Source organism: Columba livia, chromosome 14 (genome assembly GCF_036013475.1).
Source record: "Columba livia isolate bColLiv1 breed racing homer chromosome 14, bColLiv1.pat.W.v2, whole genome shotgun sequence".
Taxonomy (NCBI): domain Eukaryota; kingdom Metazoa; phylum Chordata; class Aves; order Columbiformes; family Columbidae; genus Columba; species Columba livia.
The window spans coordinates 1026959-1044897 of record NC_088615.1 but is presented as its reverse complement, the minus strand read 5'-3'; the positions used below and the strand labels follow the sequence as shown (position 1 = coordinate 1044897).

Sequence of the window (17939 nt, the reverse complement as noted above, 5' to 3'; positions counted from 1 at the left end):
TTCCTGCTCCATGGGGGGATTGCACTGGATGAGCTTTCCAGGGCCCTTCAACCCCCGACATCCTGGGATTCTGTGATTTTAAACACGGTCTAGAAAAACCCACCTTAGGATTAGCACCCAACCATCAGGCATCATTTGGTGAGTTAGGTGTGTCACCAAGAGTCTTACGGGGTACCCAACCACCTTTTGCACCTTTGGGGGTTATTTAGAACTCTACAGATGTTTTGGTTACACAACCAAACCAGGTCCGAGTGTCTTACCCCCCCCACAGAACAGTGCCAGTGGGCTCCGGCAGTGGGGACGCGCTCTGTAACACTCGGAATCGAAGCCCCAAGGCACAGCCAAGGCGTTATGCCATCTTCACAAAAGCAGAACCACTGCAAAGAGCTTCCAGCAGGAAAAGCACAGGAGAAGAAAAAACTTTGCTCAACTTATTTCCCTTTTTTGATACAGAACCTAGAAAGAGACTCCTGGATCCGAAAAAGAAACTTGAGCTTCTTCTTAAACAAAGAACAGACCAAAAGAACATGCACCCCCTCCAGACACCAGCAGTAACAGCTTGGGAAATAAACATCCTATTTCAACAACAGAGACCTTTCTGATGTATTAGGTAATATTTGGAATTGCAGTTTTGCCATCTATTTCCATGAAGTTTCAGGGCTTCCCTTGTCAGGCATGTGTTCTGTTTCGTTTTTAGACCAGGACGGTGATTTTAAGGTGTCCACATCTCAAAGCGTCGCATACAGGAAGACGGAGCTGGTAGCACTTACAAACGCCTGGAACGACCCTCAGAGCTCAGAGCTGCGTTTCCTTTAAAGCTCGTCCTGGGTTTACAGGCCAGGAATAGAAACGCCAGTTCCTTCCTCCCTCCCCAGCGCCTGTTGGGCAACCGACCCATGGACAACAGTTGTGACCCGCCAGATGGAACAAACTCAGGCACCAGAGTGAGAGGACTATTAGCAATATGCCAACCTCCTGACTGTTATTCAACAAAATATCAGATGTTCCAACCTTTAATGCGTTCAAAGAATCTTGAAAGTGATAAAATAGGTCCCAGCGCATTTGTCAAACCAGCTGCTCTGGTTGCAAAGTAGCTGCCGAGCATCCAGGGTGACTCAATGTCATCTCGCAGGATCCCACCATTAACTGCTCACTTGAAAAAGAATGCTCTGCTACTCCAAATAAAGAACACTGAGCATTCAGGTTTTAACAACATTTACATTTCATACAACGAACTTCAGCACTAGATTTCGTTTTTATTAAATCATGCACATAACTTGCAAATAATCTGACACTTCGTGTGAACAGACTTGTCTTCTCTAAGCTAATTCAGCACAAAACTCGTTAGCTTGGTTTTGTTAGAAATGAAGGTGTGAGAATAGCAGCCTTGCCAGCCTGGAAAGCGGCAGCCATATGGGGCTGAGCAGAAATCCATCGAGCTCTATGAAAATGGAACCAAGGGACTTGATGGCAGAGCAGGACTCAGATTTGAGATTATTTCCCACTGAAATCCCTGTGGCCAAGTGACCTTTGAGCAGCGTGGCCTGTGCTGGAAAAAAGTAGAACAGGTTGGAGAAAACGCCTTTCTGAACTATGTGTTAAAATAGCAGCTCTTTTGTCTGCAGACAGCGAGGGAGACTGTGTGTGTGACACCGGCCTCTTCAGAGCTTGTGCCACCTCAAATAACAGAGAACACACCACCGAATGTTCACGTTTCTTTTAAACCTTAAGTGTCATTTGTCATGTGGCCAAAGCAAACAACACAAAAGACGTGACAAGTCTTCCCTCGCCTCCAAAAAGGGCTTACATCATTTACAAAAATAATGAGCAAAAAGGACATACTATCATTCTTCACCAATCCGATTTGAATCTGCTGGTTTGGAAACCCGAGGAAGGCAGTGAGAACAAGCTTGCTCCATTTATTTTCAAATAAACATGACTTATGACCTTTAACTTTTTCTTTGTATTTTAGTCCATTTTAAACCACTTTTCAAAGCAAGTACCTCTTCAATACAATACTTTAGCATGTTCCTAAGACCTAATCCCACTGAGCTAAATGAAAACACAGCAATCTCTTCTACTGAAACTAAAGAATTAAGTGGTACGACCCTTCATCCCCACAATAGTTTTTCTCCTCCAGAATTCACCAGAGACGATCACTGAGATAAAGAAACTAAACCAGCAGACTAAAAATAATTCACCGATATACCTTTACATCTTCCTTATCAAGATTTAAGAACATTCTAAAAGTTAAAATTTGATAGCAGAACAGTTTATTGCATTCATGAGAAAACTGTTCAACAGAAGTGAGTCTGATTCTAATGGCTCTTATGGTAAAAAAAGCTAAATTCTTTAAGCCATTTTCAATTTTGAATGCATTTTTAAATGCTCGTTCAGATAGCACTGCTTCCCTTACATATTTTATATTAGCTCATACTCTAATCGAATCCATGTTTTAAGAGAACCAAAATGCAGAGTTCTTTAAAACAAAGTCAGGTTACATCCACAAGTGCATCAACCTCACAGGGGCACAACACATCAAATTTCAGAGCAACTCACACACGACATGAGATTAACAGAGACTCAACAGGCAAAACAAACCATCAAAGGACTTGGCGGCAAAAGTAACCCAAGAAAAATCACGAGAGAGAAGAGAAGAGCTGGGTAACTCGCAGACTGAATCAGGACATGGAACCGTGACCTCTGCAAGTGTGTATTTTCTTTACGTTAACATCACGAACCGCATTCTCGCATAACAAGCCCACACGTGTATGCGTGTGGCGCACGGACATCTTCAGCACTTCTTGGTTAAAACCCTTTAGCTGATGTCCTTGGGAAGTTATTGCTCCAGAGAGGTAACAGAAAACACTTAGACTTACCTCTGCCGCCACAGTGCTTCCAAAGGATGTTTATTGATATGGTGATAGGCGCTTCATAGATATAAATATATGTATAAACAAACAAAACAGAGAACACAAAAAACAAACGAGAGGAAACAAATACACATGGGTACCCAGCGATACGGAACATGCCCCTTCCACAGCACGCTGTACCCAAGCGGTACCAGACCTCGTTACTACATTATTATGTACTATCAGACCAGGAGAGCAGGTTCTCCACGCGATGACAACAAATATCAACCGCATCAGCTGCTGTGCTCTGTCAGACACCAACCTGCCCGCCCCGGAGAGCCCGGCACCCGGCAGAGCCGCAGCTCCTCCGGACCCCGGCAAGAGAACCACGAAGAACACAGAGCAGGGCTCCTACAGCCCAGAACAGGGCTCCTACAGCCCAGAACAGGGCTCCTACAGCCCAGGCTGGACCTGCCGGGAAGCAGCTCTGCAGAGAAGGACCTGGGAGTTCTGGCTGACACCAGGGTGACCACGAGCCAACAATGTGTCCTTGTGGCCAAGAGGCCAACGGTACCTGGGGTGCATCAGGAACAGCGTGACCAGCAGGTCAGGGAGGTTGTTCCTCCCCTCTGCTCTGCCCTGGGGAGGCCACATCCGGAGTTCGGTGTCCAGCTCTGGGCTCCCCAGTTCAAGCAGGACAAGAATTACTGGAGAGAGTCTGCTGAGGGGTCTGGAGCATCTTTGTGCTGAGGAGACTGAGAGAGCTGGGGCTGTGGAGCTGGAGAAGAGAAGCTGAGAGGGATCTGATCAATGGATCAGTATCTCAGGGTGGGTGTCAGAGGACGGACCAGACTCTGTTCAGTGGTGCCAACACCAGGGTGAGGGGCAACGGGCACAGACTGAAACACAGGAGGCTCCATCTGAACATGAGCAGAAACTTGTTTGCTGGGAGGTGCCAGAGCCTGGCCCAGGCTGCCCAGAGCGGGTGTGGAGTCTCCTGCTCTGAGACATTCAAACCCCCTGGACCCACCTGTGTGATCTGCTCTGTGACCCTGCGTGATCTGCTCTGTGACCCCGTGTGATCTGCTCTGTGACCCTGCGTGAGCAGGTGGGGCTGGGGATCTACAGAGCTCCTGCAGCACAACCACCCTGGGATGCTGTGATGCTGTGAACTTCACACTCGAGCTCTCAAAGCAGGCTGTGATGGCATGCGAGAGCATCATTTAGGGACACAACACGCGTCATTTATGGACACAGGGTGTGTGGTTTAGGGACACGGCACATGGGGTTTAGGGACCTGCTGGGTGTGCTGAAGGCAAAAGCGAGGCCAGACCCCACACACCCCAGCAGCAACGACCTTCTGAAGGTCCAGCTGGGAAGGAAGCGAGCCAGCGAAGCCTTTCCCACCATACACAATGCACACAGTTGGAGACGTGTAACAACTGGAGGATTCTCATCCCAACAACTCATTTTCTAAACATTTCACAGAATTTCCAGCCGCAGATTCCCCGTTTCCACACCCTCCTCACCCCGCCAGAGGGAAGCAGCCGAGGTACCTCCTACCTGTGCACAGAGTGATCCTCCCTCAGACCCCTCCCAACGAGAACTTCCAGGAGAACCAGGTATTCGAATATTCAGCAGGAACACACCCATGGAAAACCCCAAACACCACACCCCAGGCTCCAAGGTTCTAACAGGAGACCGGCCCAAAGGCCACCACAGCAGATCTGCGGGATAAGGACAAGGACAGGACTTCTTCCAGCTGCCTTGAGAGGCTGAATATCACAGCATCGGATCTCAGATCCTCCAAAACAAAACCAAAACAAACGCAAGCCACCAAGCTATAAAATCACTTCCATTATTTGCTTATTTGAATAAACTACATACTGCATTGACACTCAATTATTCGCTCTTACCTGACAGTACAGCAAGTTCCCCCAGTTTCCCACATAGTATTTTGAGGCAAACTACTTATTTGTGACCTGCTCTCTTTTCTGAAAGAAAACCAGCATCCTGAGCAGTATTTACTTACTTAAAACTCATTGTTACACAAATAAAAGCGACCAGAAATATGGAATAAAGCAACAGAAGAGTAAATTGTGCCCTGCTGCTCAGAAGTTTCATATTAAATCTTGTGTGACCGTGATGCATAAATAAGATCATGATCTCCAGCTGTTTTCTGACATACTGTAACTGTATAAACATATTACGAGTAGTATGAAGAATGTATTACTGTAAAACCTAGCATGGAACTCGGTTTCTTAACGAAGCTGCAGTATCAGTTAACTGAATTCAAGAAAAGCGTTATTATTATTTTAGAAATCCTCCCCAACAGCAGTTTTTTCTTTCTGGTCTCAGGATGGTTGAGTTCTTCGACCAAACACTGGAAGCTGCATGTAATACTGCATCTCACATCAAAATACTAGCAGCTTGTTGGATATTAATTTTCAAATTGCATCGTTGGTATAATCTTCTAGGAAGACTTAACATAGACTGCGAGGTCTACAGGTGCAGGTGGAATATGGGGTTTTAATGATAACCAATTGATACAGACTATATTAAGAATGCGGTTGGCTGCTACGCAAACATACCCTACAGAAGATGTCAAGATGACTTCTGAAGAGCACCATTTCCTCCAGAAATCCACACAATTGTAGTGATTATTGATTTAAGGAGCTATTATTATAAAGCTCTACATGACATCCTGGGTAAGTAACACCGTGTCCTGGAACCTCAACTTCAGTCTCACGTAAAAGCATAAAAACTGACATCACCCACGTCCCAAACCCGAACTGCCGGTGCTGCCAGCACCCCGTCCCCGTCCCTGTCCCCATCTCGGGACTGATGATGCGGCGGTGACACCGAGCGCTGCTGCCCAGCGCACACGTGGGACATGGGGACAGGCAGTGACAGATCCAGAGGTGCAGCTGCAGGAGCAGCAGGGATGTGCGCACACTCGTATTTCAAGCCGTGCAGCGCACAGCCCATCATTTCAGCCAGGAAAACAATTCCAGCAGCAAACGTGATGGTGGAGGTTGTCGGTGAGGACAGAGGAGGCATGTGCACAACATTACACCTTCTTTGTAGTGAAGATGAGGTAACAAGAAAAGCCTCCGGGAGAGACATGGTAATGGCACTGAAGTGTTTTCCCAACCCACCACACCAGTTCTGGCGGCACCATTACTCACCAACCAGTAACCACCGTAACCGGAGCTGCTGGACTCCGTGCCTGGGGACAGCCCGCAGCTCCAGCCCAGGCTGCGCGGCCATCGGCTTTTGGTTTCCTTTTAATTAAGTCTGAGACACTTAAGCGCTCCAGCGCACGGACGGAACACGCTCCGCGCAGGCACTGCTCCGACTCCTCTGCAGGTGACCAGCGATCCCAGTCACCCTTTCTCTCACCTCACACAGGGACAAAGTAACTGTCATTTCTGCATCTAATATTTTTCCTCCAGATGCCTGAAACCATTTGACATGAAATCAGTGCCAGGACTCTGAACTGAGTGTCACCCGTTCCAGCTGCACCGGTTCACTGGTGTCCCCGGGGATGAGGAGATCCACCAACAGTATGTGCCCAGGACAGCCACAACCCAGCACTGAGAGCATGACCAACTCCTGATCCACGAGTGTCTCGGTTGTTCAAGCAAAGGCTGTATTATAAACGTACATCATACCGCAGTGAATCGGTCAGAAAACGGCTGGCATGAGAATAACAAATAATCTGTACACGCAACAATGCAATACTCTAATAGTTCAGTAAATGAGATGAAGATGTGTGCGCACTGCCAGAGCCTGGGAGACAAAGACTCCAAAACCAAAGAGAGCTGAACACAACCAGCTCCCGGGTCTGTGCGCGGTGTCCTCACACTCCAGAGCTCTTCCCAGAAACCACCTTGTTGTTTCTGCGTTTCTAAGAACACTCACAAGTTGATCGTTTTATGAATGCATTTTAAAGTTCATTTCTGTACGCCAGAGGTGACACACTTCCAGTTATTTCAGTAACATGAGACCAAGATAATTGTAACTGAAGCTCTACAAAGCTTTTCCCATTGCTTGGATTGAAAACAGGACTTTATTGGCATGTTATTTATCTCAAGAATAATGACACCGGGACCGTCTGCAGAACGCTATGCCACAGCACCTATACCAGCACATGGGTGGTAGGACACTGGCTTGGGCAGTGCTCATCACCGCAGAAAACCCATGTAGATCCAGCGGTGCCTTGCCGTATTCCACAAGCAAGGGCTTTGCGAGGAGAAAAGTCACTGCCAAGAAACAGATGTTCGTTTTCTCCAGGGCAAATTTCTGAGTGCTGAGCAGTCGCCCCGCTCTTGCACAGCCCGTGCAGATGACACCGAGCGCAACACCCAGCGCTGCGGGAGCGGCTGGAAAGACATCCAACAAAACCTCCTAAGGAAAGGGCTCCAATCCACCCATCCCACCCCAACCTGCAGAGTTTGGGTCGCTACAGCCACAGCATCTGCCTTGGAAACTCAACGCGGTAATTAAGCTCCTGCCCTGGTGAACAGTATCCACGGACAGACACCCCATGGAGGGTGGAAATAAGAGAAACAACGTATCTAATTGTGCACAGTGTAACAAAAAAACAGTCGAACTTTGATACAGGTGTTACATCCAAGGCAACAGTGCCACGTTCTTCCCTATAACTGTCACTATTTGGATAACATGGGCGGAGGGGGAAAGAGGAAGCCCCCAAAGGCCCAGCTGCCAAGTGGTGGCTGTAAAACGGGACCTGGGAAGAAAGAAGGGCTTGGAAGCCTTTTACAGCATAGAAATCACCCCAGTTTGCAGTTCCATACACACACAGACTAGTTGCCACTTGTTCATTTCCAGCATGGGCAGTAACAGGCAAAGAAGGGACATTTGCATCTCCAAAACGATTTGCTCTCACGGTGCGAAAGTCATCTTTAACACAGTAAACGTATGATGTAGGAGTTGTGTAACACATATACTTCACATTTACGAGAAGATTTGTGAGTAGAGCTCGTTCAACTGTATTTTTGCTTTCACTGCCAGTGGAAGAGTACGATGGGATTCAACCATTATTCAAAATGGATTGAAAAAAAACAACCACAATGGGGAACAACAATGGACTTGTGCTTTATGAGATAGAACTAGGTCTAAACTAGAGATCACTGTAGGGGGAAACAAATGAGCAGAAATTAACCATTTGGGCTGGACTTAAAACAACCTATTCAGCTATCAGCCAGCTGAATACACCAACTACAACTGGTGATGTTGTGGATTACACCTTACACCACATTTCATTACAGATGGACTCGATGACCTTAAAGGTCTTTTCCAACCAAACCAATTCTACTACAATCTACCTGGCTGCCTTAGACGGTGCCTTGCAGCACATTCTGCAGGACATTCCTGACTCCTACCTTTCTGCCAAAACTATTACATTTTTGTCATCTATTTCCAACACTCAAAACCCAAGTACAGTGTTACATCAAGCTGACGAATCACAACATGGACTATTGAAACCCTGAGCGCTCCCTCCAAGTAACAATCCTGGTTTTGCATGAAAATTATTAGAAGTGACACATTTCCATATGTACCATACATTACATCCTGCTGAGTCAGACAACACTTAAAGACCTACATTCAGCCGCACCAAGCCAAAGGCCTTGGCCAAAGGCCAAGCTGAAACAATGCAGCAAGAGAAACGGACACCTGACCTTTACCATTTCCAGCAAGAGACCACTTCCCCTCTTCCTTCTAGTAAAAGAGCCGAGTCCAAGGAGAATCCCAGTTCGAGAGCGGGAGCAGAAATGTACGTTCTGGAAGCAAAGCTTTGGGCTGAGACCAACCTGCAGAACTTCCCGTTGCAGACTCTGCTCCTCGGCCACACTTCTCCCAGCGTTGCCCCTTCTGAAACTTCCTAAACGACCCTTATCCCTCAGAAGCTGCAGCAGCAGGAGTGATTTCGGCTGTAACGGGAGCGGCCGCAGCGCTGCCGGGGCCCGTTGCTGCAGCGGGGGCTGCGGACGCGCCGGAGCACACGGACCCGACTCGCTGCCCCGCTCACCACGGCTCCAGGACGCCAGAGGGACAGCAACGCCCAGCCGTGGATTTAATGTATCTACCAGGCAACAGCCCTACAGCTCTGTGTTGCTAAAATAATTTCCTTGAAATTTAAGTTTTCACTGGCATTTGTGTAATAAATCACAAATAATATCCCAGCAGAGAGAGACGCCATCAACCCCATCCTTCTTCTTCAGTGAAGCATTTACCAAATGTTTTCAGCCTGTTCTATTCCTCTTCCAGATACTGTCCCATTTCTTCTGTTACAGAAAATCTGAGGCACATGTTCTGTTAACCTACTTTTTTTCTTCTTCTCATCCCACCCACCTTATCCCACGCTTGCCCCACTGCGATTGCTGGGTGTTGGCTCCAGGGACACCCGGCCATCAATGGGGCTCTGGGACCACCTGGCCATCAATGGGCTCTGGGGACACCCGGCCATCAATGGGCTCGGGCTCTGGGGACACCTGGCCATCAATGGGCACTCGGGACACCTGGCCATCAATGGGCTCTGGGGACACCTGGCCATCAATGGGCTCTGGGGACACCTGGCCATCAATGGGCACTCGGGACACCCGGCCATCAATGGGCTCTGGGGACACCTGGCCATCAATGGGCTCTGGGGACACCTGGCCATCAATGGGCTCTGGGGACACCCGGCCATCAATGGGCTCGGGCTCTGGGGACACCTGGCCATCAATGGGCACTCGGGACACCTGGCCATCAATGGGCTCTGGGGACACCCGGCCATCAATGGGCTCGGGCTCTGGGGACACCTGGCCATCAATGGGCACTCGGGACACCTGGCCATCAGTGGGCACTCGGGACACCCGGACACCAGTGGGCTCTGGGGACACCTGGCCGGTGTGGCCCCAGGACGAAGCTGTCGCTGCTGCTCGGGATTCCCAGGACCAACGGCTGAAACCCGGAGCGGCAGCGCCAAGTTCTGCACACCAGCACAAGCCCCGGCAGCCTCCTCCACAGCCCCGAGCGATTTATCAACTACGGCCGATTCATTCACACGAAAGGCATTTCCACAGTTCGTATTCCGCCGGTTAACTTCAGAGCATCTCCTGCCGTCCATCGGGAAGCGCATTAGTGTTCTCAGTCCCGATTATCACTTGTCTCATTGAAGACAACACGCTGGGCTGCCCTTAGAAGCAAAATCACTCAAAAAATACGTTTCATCGGTTCAAGACGGCATGCCTGGAAACATGACATGCCTTCCATTAAAACAGATTAAATACTACCTTAGCACCCAGGCAGAACTGCAGCTTTCCTTCCCATATGTCTAGCATATAATTAATATGTTATAAATAGTCAAACAATCCTACCAACACCAAGAAATATTTCCTAGGGGAAGTTTAGCAATTGTGAAATGTTAAAACCCCCAAACCCCAGCCCTCACCCCACATCATCAGCACCTGAAAGAAAAACACCACACAGGGACCTGTTGAGAGCCCTTCCTTTGCTCCTGAAACAAATGTCCGTTCTGTTGTCTTCCATAAGATAAACTAATCCACAATACAGCACCTTAAATTAGCCCAGTGTAGAGCAGATATTTCTGATAAGGTTCAGGAAGAAATTGAATTCCTGCTTCAAACACAGGGCTCAAGGCATCCTGAACATTTGAAGAAGGTGAAGTCGCCTTTATAGGGAAAAAAATAAAAGGCCGACCATAACCATGTTGGTTTTAGAATTGGACTTGGTAGTTTTAGCGCATAAAAATCCTTGGGAAGGAGAAACAGCTTCCATGAAAACTAGAAATAATGAATTTTTTATGCAAAACCCAACTAGGAGCCACCGCAAAATTCTTTTACACATTCCTCAAATCGAGAAAAAATAAAGTGGGGGGTGGGGTGTGCGGAATAAAGAAAGCAATAAAATCTAAGAGAAGCCTGCATGGAGCAAGGGCGTGAATGCGGGCAGAGCAGCAGCACGAGGATGCGGACATGAGATGCGCCCGTTGAGCACGGAGCCGTGCTGTCCACATTGCCCACACTGCCTGCACCGTGCTGCCTGCGCTGCCCATGCTGTCTGTATCGCGCTGCCTGCACCGCCTGCGCTGCCTGCACCATGCTGCCTGCACCGCCCGGGCTGCCTGTGCTGCCTGCAGTGCCCTCACTGCCTGCACCATGCTGCCTGCATCGCCTGTGCTGCCTGCACCACGCTGCCTGCGCTGCCTGCAGTGCCCGCACTGCCTGCACCGGGCTGCCTGTGCTGCCTGCAGTGCCCGCACTGCCTGCACCGCCCCGACACAGCACACGGCGCTCCCAGCACCCTCCACACGAGCCACGGCCACGTCTGGCATCCCTGTCCACCTCCCCTGGGATCAGACACATCCAGCACATTAACAGCGCGAGTGAGTCGTTATCACAACGTTCTCAGAAACACAGTATAGAAAATCGGTGTTCACGAAACTCCCCTGAAGCCAGACAAACATCAGCGTGTAAACCACACACCTCCGAACGCGCTCGGGTCTGCCTAGATAATTCTGTGAAATAAAAACAGTGCGTGAACTTCACACAACTGTTCTCAACAGCGATGTCTCCATTTCCTAGGAGGAACCTGCATACTTGAACAGCCACTGAAATTCACCCCCTGAACCCAGCAATAGTTCTCGCTTTGATACAGATTCTACAATGACTGCCATTAAATATATAGTGAGAGCAAAATAAACCCAGGAAACAAACTAAAACCAAGATGGAAGTCGGACTGATTATTGAAAAAGTTAATACAAAGGATTTCTACTGTCAAAATAAATGATAAGGCACATTCAATAGTCATATATCAAAGTGGAATTTATCCACAAATTCTGATTTTCCTTTCTGGATCCCTTACATCACAAATTGTTTTAAAGACTTTGAGAGAAAAAAACCCCACATCTCCATTACAAAAAAATGAAAAACTACAAAAGAAATCCAGACTGAAAACAAGTTAAAGTTGTATCCCTGAAACAAAGGAGAAACCCTCACCCACCTCACTGCGGCCGTGGGAAAGCGGAGCAAACGTGCAGGGAGGGCCGGGGCTGGCGGCAAACGCTCGGGGACCAATTGTCAGGGGGGCAATAAAACATAAAGCTAAAACAGACACTCCATTACAAGCCTACGGTGACTGGTTTTACATATGTAGACTGGAAGAGCCATTTTCTAAGACGCCACGGCAAGCCAGCGACAGGCTCCTTCTCCACCGAGAGCAAACACGGCGAGCGCACATTACGGGAGAACAGCCCGGGGACACGGGGACCCCCAGCGCTGCCACCACCGCGCTGAGCCGGGGGCACAGGAAAGGTTCTTCCCCTGAACATCCGCACTGCTGAGTTACGGTAGAAAACACCACCGCAAAGTCGCTTCATAAACAAACGAAGCACGTCCCCTAGAACACCCTGCTCTCCAAAGCCCCCCAGCCAGGCCTCCTGCAGTTCTGCTGAAGAGTTAAATTCCATGTAGGTTTAAATCTCACTGCAAATATTCTTATCTCTTTCAATGCAGCTATTAAACAAACTGCTGAGGATTTTCTACTTGGAATCTTCTTGTCCATGTAAGGTAAATGCAATACTGAGCAAAGCTAAAACTCTAGTTCAGCTTAAATGTAATTCTAGAAATTTACCCAGCAACCGAGTTATTTTCGTGCGTAACATTTAAGTAACACTAGAAAAAAACCCAACCAAACAACCACAGTGATTGACCCTCTAACTCTTGACAATGAAGCAACACTGAAATACCTCCTCCCATACGGCCTCCTTCCTCACGCCTTGCACACGGACCCTTCCACCACATAGTCAATTCTCCCTCTAGCTTGGATCTTAGAATTTGTATCTTTAGTTATTGATTTCTTTCTTAAAGCACGGCAGCTCCTCTCCTCTTTTCTTCCCTTTAATACCAATAGCTGAACACTCGGCTAAAGCTGCTATGGAATAAATACACGGCAGGGATGCCTGATGGCACTGCACACGTACAAACGACAAGGGGATGGCCGACTTTGAAAGAAAAACCAAACCAAACACACACACATGCAGTTGTGCTAAACATACTCTGAGCATTTGAATAAAGAGCAACAAAAACTAATTACCTTGAATAGCCATTAGAGAAAGCAGGTCTGCCAGAAAGGTTGAGCGACACCAAAGGAGCCAGCGTCTCGTCCCCCGATCCCTGGCATCTATTCCAATTGTCTGATCCAGCAGGAAGAGACGGAATGATATTAAAAATTGGTTTCTGATCCTGCTGCTGAGAGAGCGATGGAGTATTTAAATCATAGTGATACATCTGTCCCCCAGAGGTACTGACGCCATGGATAGATATGGCAGAGACTTTAGTACCCAGCAGGTTCGACCCGGAGAAGTTTGCCTGACAATAAACTGGGCCCATGTTTTCTTGCTTTATGCCAGGAGTACAGAGTTCAATGAAGTCTTCCTTTTCTGTTTTCACTTGAGGCATTGGCATTTTGGAACTGGGTAAAAGGTCACCACGGTCATTAATTTTAGGTTTAGTGTCAGATAAAATAGGAGGCTTGCAGTCTTCACCGAGGTTTCCTTCCAGGAGAAATGCATCGTCTGCAGAGATGGGGGACAGCAAGCCACCGTCATCCAGCAAGGGGTCAAGCCTCCACGGGCTCCCATTGGGCTCTTTGCCAGGCGATACCGGCGGCAATTCCAAGTCCTGGAGAATATCCAGGGTGCTTTGGTCTTCAGAGAATAATTTCAAGTTGCCACCATTAGAGCCGACCTGGCTCTGGACGGCAGTTCCTGACTCCAAGGGGACGTTGCGACCGGCCATGCCTGCGAAATCCGGCTCGAGCGGCACCTCTGAGGATATTGCTCCCTTGGCGTCCTCGGCCAGGCTCGAGGACTTGTTCAAGCTCGCAATACTTTCTTCCAGGAGCCTGAAGTCCGTTTCTCCAGAAGAGATGCCGATTTGGCCCTGCTGCGAAAATCCGAGGTCGTTTCCCATCACTTTTGCATCCGTTTCACCCATGTAGAGTCCCATCGAGAGTGACACTGCCTTGGAAAGGTCTGGCGGAGGCACATTGTTTACTAATCCTTTAGAAAAGTCAGCCAAAGCAGGTTGCTGATTGGAATCCGACTGCGAAGCGGCGGGGAGAGGCGATGCAGACACGGGGGCTTGTACAGTAGCTCCACCCCTGAAGGGTGGACGAAAGTCCATCACGATCCCTCCTTTGGTACTGACGAGCGCATTTTTCCTTGTTTCGTCTTGATCCGACGAGTTAAGCAATTCTTTGGAATCCATTACTTTACCATTAGCTGTGAAAAGATCAGAAGGATTCAGAGTTAGCACAGCAAGGATATTTTAATAACAGCTTAAAAAAAAAGTCTAAATCATTAGCCTGGCAAATCCAGTCTAGCTGCTTTGCGACCGAAAGCACAGCACACCAAGCTGCGCACTGACATGTGCCACGTCTTTCTCAAACCCGCTGGTTTGGGGGTTGGTTTGTTGGTCTGCCGGGGGGGTTGGTTGTTGGTTTTGTATATGTGGGGTTTTGTTGTCTTTTTTTTTTTTTTTTTTGATTGGTAACAAGGAAGAATATTTTTAACGCTTTGCTAAATGTGGACGACGCGGTAAGTCTGTGTGCATGCAACTCCAAATCAGCCGACAGCACAAGACGCCTTCCTGAACACACTCTCCAGCTCTACCGCCCACCCGAGCAAGGAGGGAAGCACGAGAATTGTTTAAAAGTACCCAATTTACAAATTTTGGAAGGTAGCTTTCCTTGGTATTAGTTCCATCTTGGGCAGGGGAGAAGGACGTTCAGCCCCCGTCCCCACGCAGACACCGACGCGCTCGCGTGCGGCACCACCAGCCAGACCAAATCTAAGTGGTTTATTATTGTCCGGGAGCTGCACGGCCTCTCCACCACAAGGTCTGCTATTTTTGCATGCGTTCGGCTTAAAATACAGCCCCTGGATCTTGAAATACACTCCATTCTTTAAATAAGTCTCAAAATTATAAACAAAAGCTATCTAAAAATACAGTAGAATTTTTATTAGCGTGCAACACTCTAACAGCTCACAGCTATTCTCCAAACACATGTAACACTGAAAAAAAACCTAGTAAGTTTAACCTGTTTGTATTTACTACATTTATTTTCAGCGCAAAGCATAAATATTTGGAGAAATGTAAATTCTTGGGCAAACTTTTGATAGTGTTTGTCTACGGCCTAACGCTAACAGCAAACGGCCGAGAGCCGCGGGCTCCAAACCCGGCAGAGCGGGGATGCCCCGGTTAGAGCCCGGCCGCGGAACTACCCCTTACAGAGAAAGCCGGGAGCGCTCACGCTTACGGCCGTTTTCATGACAAACCCGCCGGCTCCGCTGCCCGTGTTCTCCAGCCTGCTGATAAACACCGCTGCCTTCTGTGTGCCAAAGTTAAGGCTGCGATCAACAAAAAGTCCCCACGTGTAAAACTGGAAGGCGGTCCCAGCGAGCTCTGGCCTGGGCGAAAGGAGAGGGAGAGCTCTGCACAAAACCGTCCTGGCGCTGGGACACGGCCCCGACAGCCCGGCCCCGCGCCCCGGCTCAGGGTCCCGGGGGACGCGCTCCTGCCGGCCCTGCCCACGGCGCGCGGGGAACGGGGCAGCCCCAGCAGCCCACGGGCTGCAAATGGCACAGAAGTATTGCTGCGCCGTTTAAGGGTCGACACTGCAACAGCGACTGGAAGAAAAATTATATCTATCTACCTCCAGTTTTTCGCCCCCCTCCCCCTTTTTTTTTCTTTTACATGAAGGGAGAAAAAAACGCAGTTATTCCATTTGACAATTTCCCCATCGTCAAAAAAAACCCAAAAACCAGCGAACCATCCAGAGCAGGAAACGTGTCAAAAATCAAATACAAGAGTCTGTCCAAAGGAGAAAAAAAAGCTGCGAATCCTTAAAACTACCGGATTACGCTAAATCCTCCTTTGCAAAGTCTAGTTTTCAGAGAAATGTGTCGAGACCTGTTGAGCTGTCTCCCTGGCACACCCACTTCTGCAAAATAAGACCAGCCCATGGCCGCAAGGCTGCACTCCGGGCTCAGCTCCCCCTCCGCGCTCCTCACCCCGCTCCCGGCCCGCAGAGCCGGCAATTCCCGCGCCGCCTCCCCAGCACCAGCCGCACACCCCGGCCAGCCCGGGCCGGGCGGCACAGGGGGGTCCCCGCGGCCCCGGGCACCCACCTCGGCGCCACCGCACAGCTCCGGGCTCCGCCGCGCACCCCTCCCGTCCCACCGCGGGATCCTTCCGGGGGCGGCCCGGCCGCCCCCCCGCGCTCGGGGCATTCCTGCGGGGGCGCCGCCGCCCCCACCCGCCTCCCGGGAACTTCCCGGGACGAAGCCGCGGCGGCCGCTCGGCCTCTGCCCCACGCGGGACCCCCGCCCGCCCTTACCTCGTCCAGGGGAGGGCGCTGGGGCTCCTTCAGCCGCCAACTGCCATCGCGCCCGCGGCGGGGGGCGGCAGCGGCTGCGCGGGGCGCGGGCGGGAGGAAGTCAACAGCCGCCCCTCCGGGGGCCGCGGCGGCGGCCAGCACCGCTCCTGCTGCCGCTCCGCCCTCCGCGACCTGACCGAGACTCCGCTCCGCCCCGCCCGCCGCTGCCGCGGCGCCCCCTCCGTTAATTAGTGCTAATTGCCTCCGCGGGCTTCGCTCCCCCTCCCGCCTGCCCCTCGTGCCCTCCGCGCCGCCCGCCCCGTCGCTCCGCCGGGCAGCGCCGCGTTCGGCGGTGCTCTGCCCCCGCCACAAAATGGAGGACGGCGGCGGCCTCCTCCCCCTTCCCCTCCCTCCTCCCGCCTCCCCGACGTGGAGAGGGAGTGGAGACGCGGCACCGAGAGGGGCGGCAGCTGCGCGCCCGCTCCGCGTCCGCTGCACGGCCCGGCCCAGCCCGGCCCGGCTCGGCTGGGCACGGCACAGCACGGCACGGCACAGCGCAGCCCGCTGGCCCGGGCGGCCCCTCGCTCGGCACCGCGCGGACAGCGCCCGCCGGGTCCAAGCGAGGGGGAACGGTGCGACCTGTTGGCCGAGCCGGGCAACTGCAGCCGGAGGGGCGCGGAGGGGCCGCCGCCGCCTCGCCCTCCCCGGTCCTCCGTCCCTCCCGCTGCCGGGGCGCGGAGGGGCCGCCCGGGGGGCCGGCAGCCGCCAGCTCGGCGGGGCCGCGCCGCTTCTTTCCCGTTGCAGTTCCTCGGCTCCCCCCGGGCGCAGCTCCCCGGCCGCTCCCAGCGGGTCCCCGCGGGCCTCGGAGCGAAGCGTCGGGTTCGGGGTGGGAAGGCAAGAGCCATGGGAAAGCCACCTTGGAGCCTGCTGGACAGCGGGTACCAGCTGGGACGGACGGCCTGGGGGCAAATCCGTGAAAAAGAGACCAAAAAAAGCCCTCAAAATAGCTGAAGACACCAGGGGGGCAGGGAGAGAGACACATTTGTCCCCTGGCAAAGCACTGGAAGTACAGATGTATTCTTTGAGAAGTATGAGTCAACTTCACAAATTATGGTAGCATTTCGTCGAGAAGTTAACAGATTTTGGCGCCTTTTTATTTATTTTTTTAATAAATAAACCAACTGGGTAGCGCGGCGGTCTGAAGTTGGCTGCGGAACGCAGAGGCACCAAAGAGCCAAGTGCTGGGGTGGGACATGCCCAGAGCTGGGTCTCCCGTGCCTGGCGCAGCCCTGGCACCCGCCGCCCCTATGGGACACAGTGCTGGGCAGGAAAAGACCAGGAGTTACAAATATCCAAGAAATAAACCAGAAAAGTAGAAGCTTCTGCTGCCCTGGAAAAGTGCAGAAAGAGCCACGGGGGGAGAGGCTGCCATTTGGTGTAAAACAAGCGATGATGCTCTTGGGTTTGCCTCTCCCTGGAACTGACAGAAGTCCAGGTGCTGGGGTCGGAGGAATGGCAGTTGTCTGTCTGTAGAGATTCCATCGTTCCGGTTTGGGACAGTTAAATGAACTTGGAGATAAGGGCCTGGTAATGCCTGCACTGACCATGCTGACTAGCAGTTAGTATCTAGACATGGTTATTATGGCACCCAATCACTTACATCACACAGGTTACAGCAGT

General features: G+C 50.9%; 1 protein-coding gene across 3 annotated transcripts in view; it reads right to left on the bottom strand.

Annotated features, from left to right (window-relative positions):
- The window catches only part of NR3C1 (nuclear receptor subfamily 3 group C member 1), a 58939-nt gene extending 42295 nt beyond the window's left edge, over window positions 1–16644 (bottom strand). Inside the window, exons 1-2 of one of the 3 annotated variants that reach the window (XM_065029405.1) lie at window positions 16281–16644; window positions 12975–14163 (exon numbers count right to left, since the gene is read on the bottom strand). In XM_065029405.1, the coding sequence (XP_064885477.1) occupies window positions 12975–14149 (1175 nt within the window). In that variant the 5' untranslated portion in view covers window positions 14150–14163; window positions 16281–16644. Of the gene's footprint in view, window positions 1–12974; window positions 14164–16071; window positions 16192–16280 lie in introns of those variants that run through there. The other 2 variants (XM_065029406.1, XM_065029407.1) reach the window with 2 other exon arrangements.
- Window positions 16645–17939: the final 1295 nt, after the last annotated feature.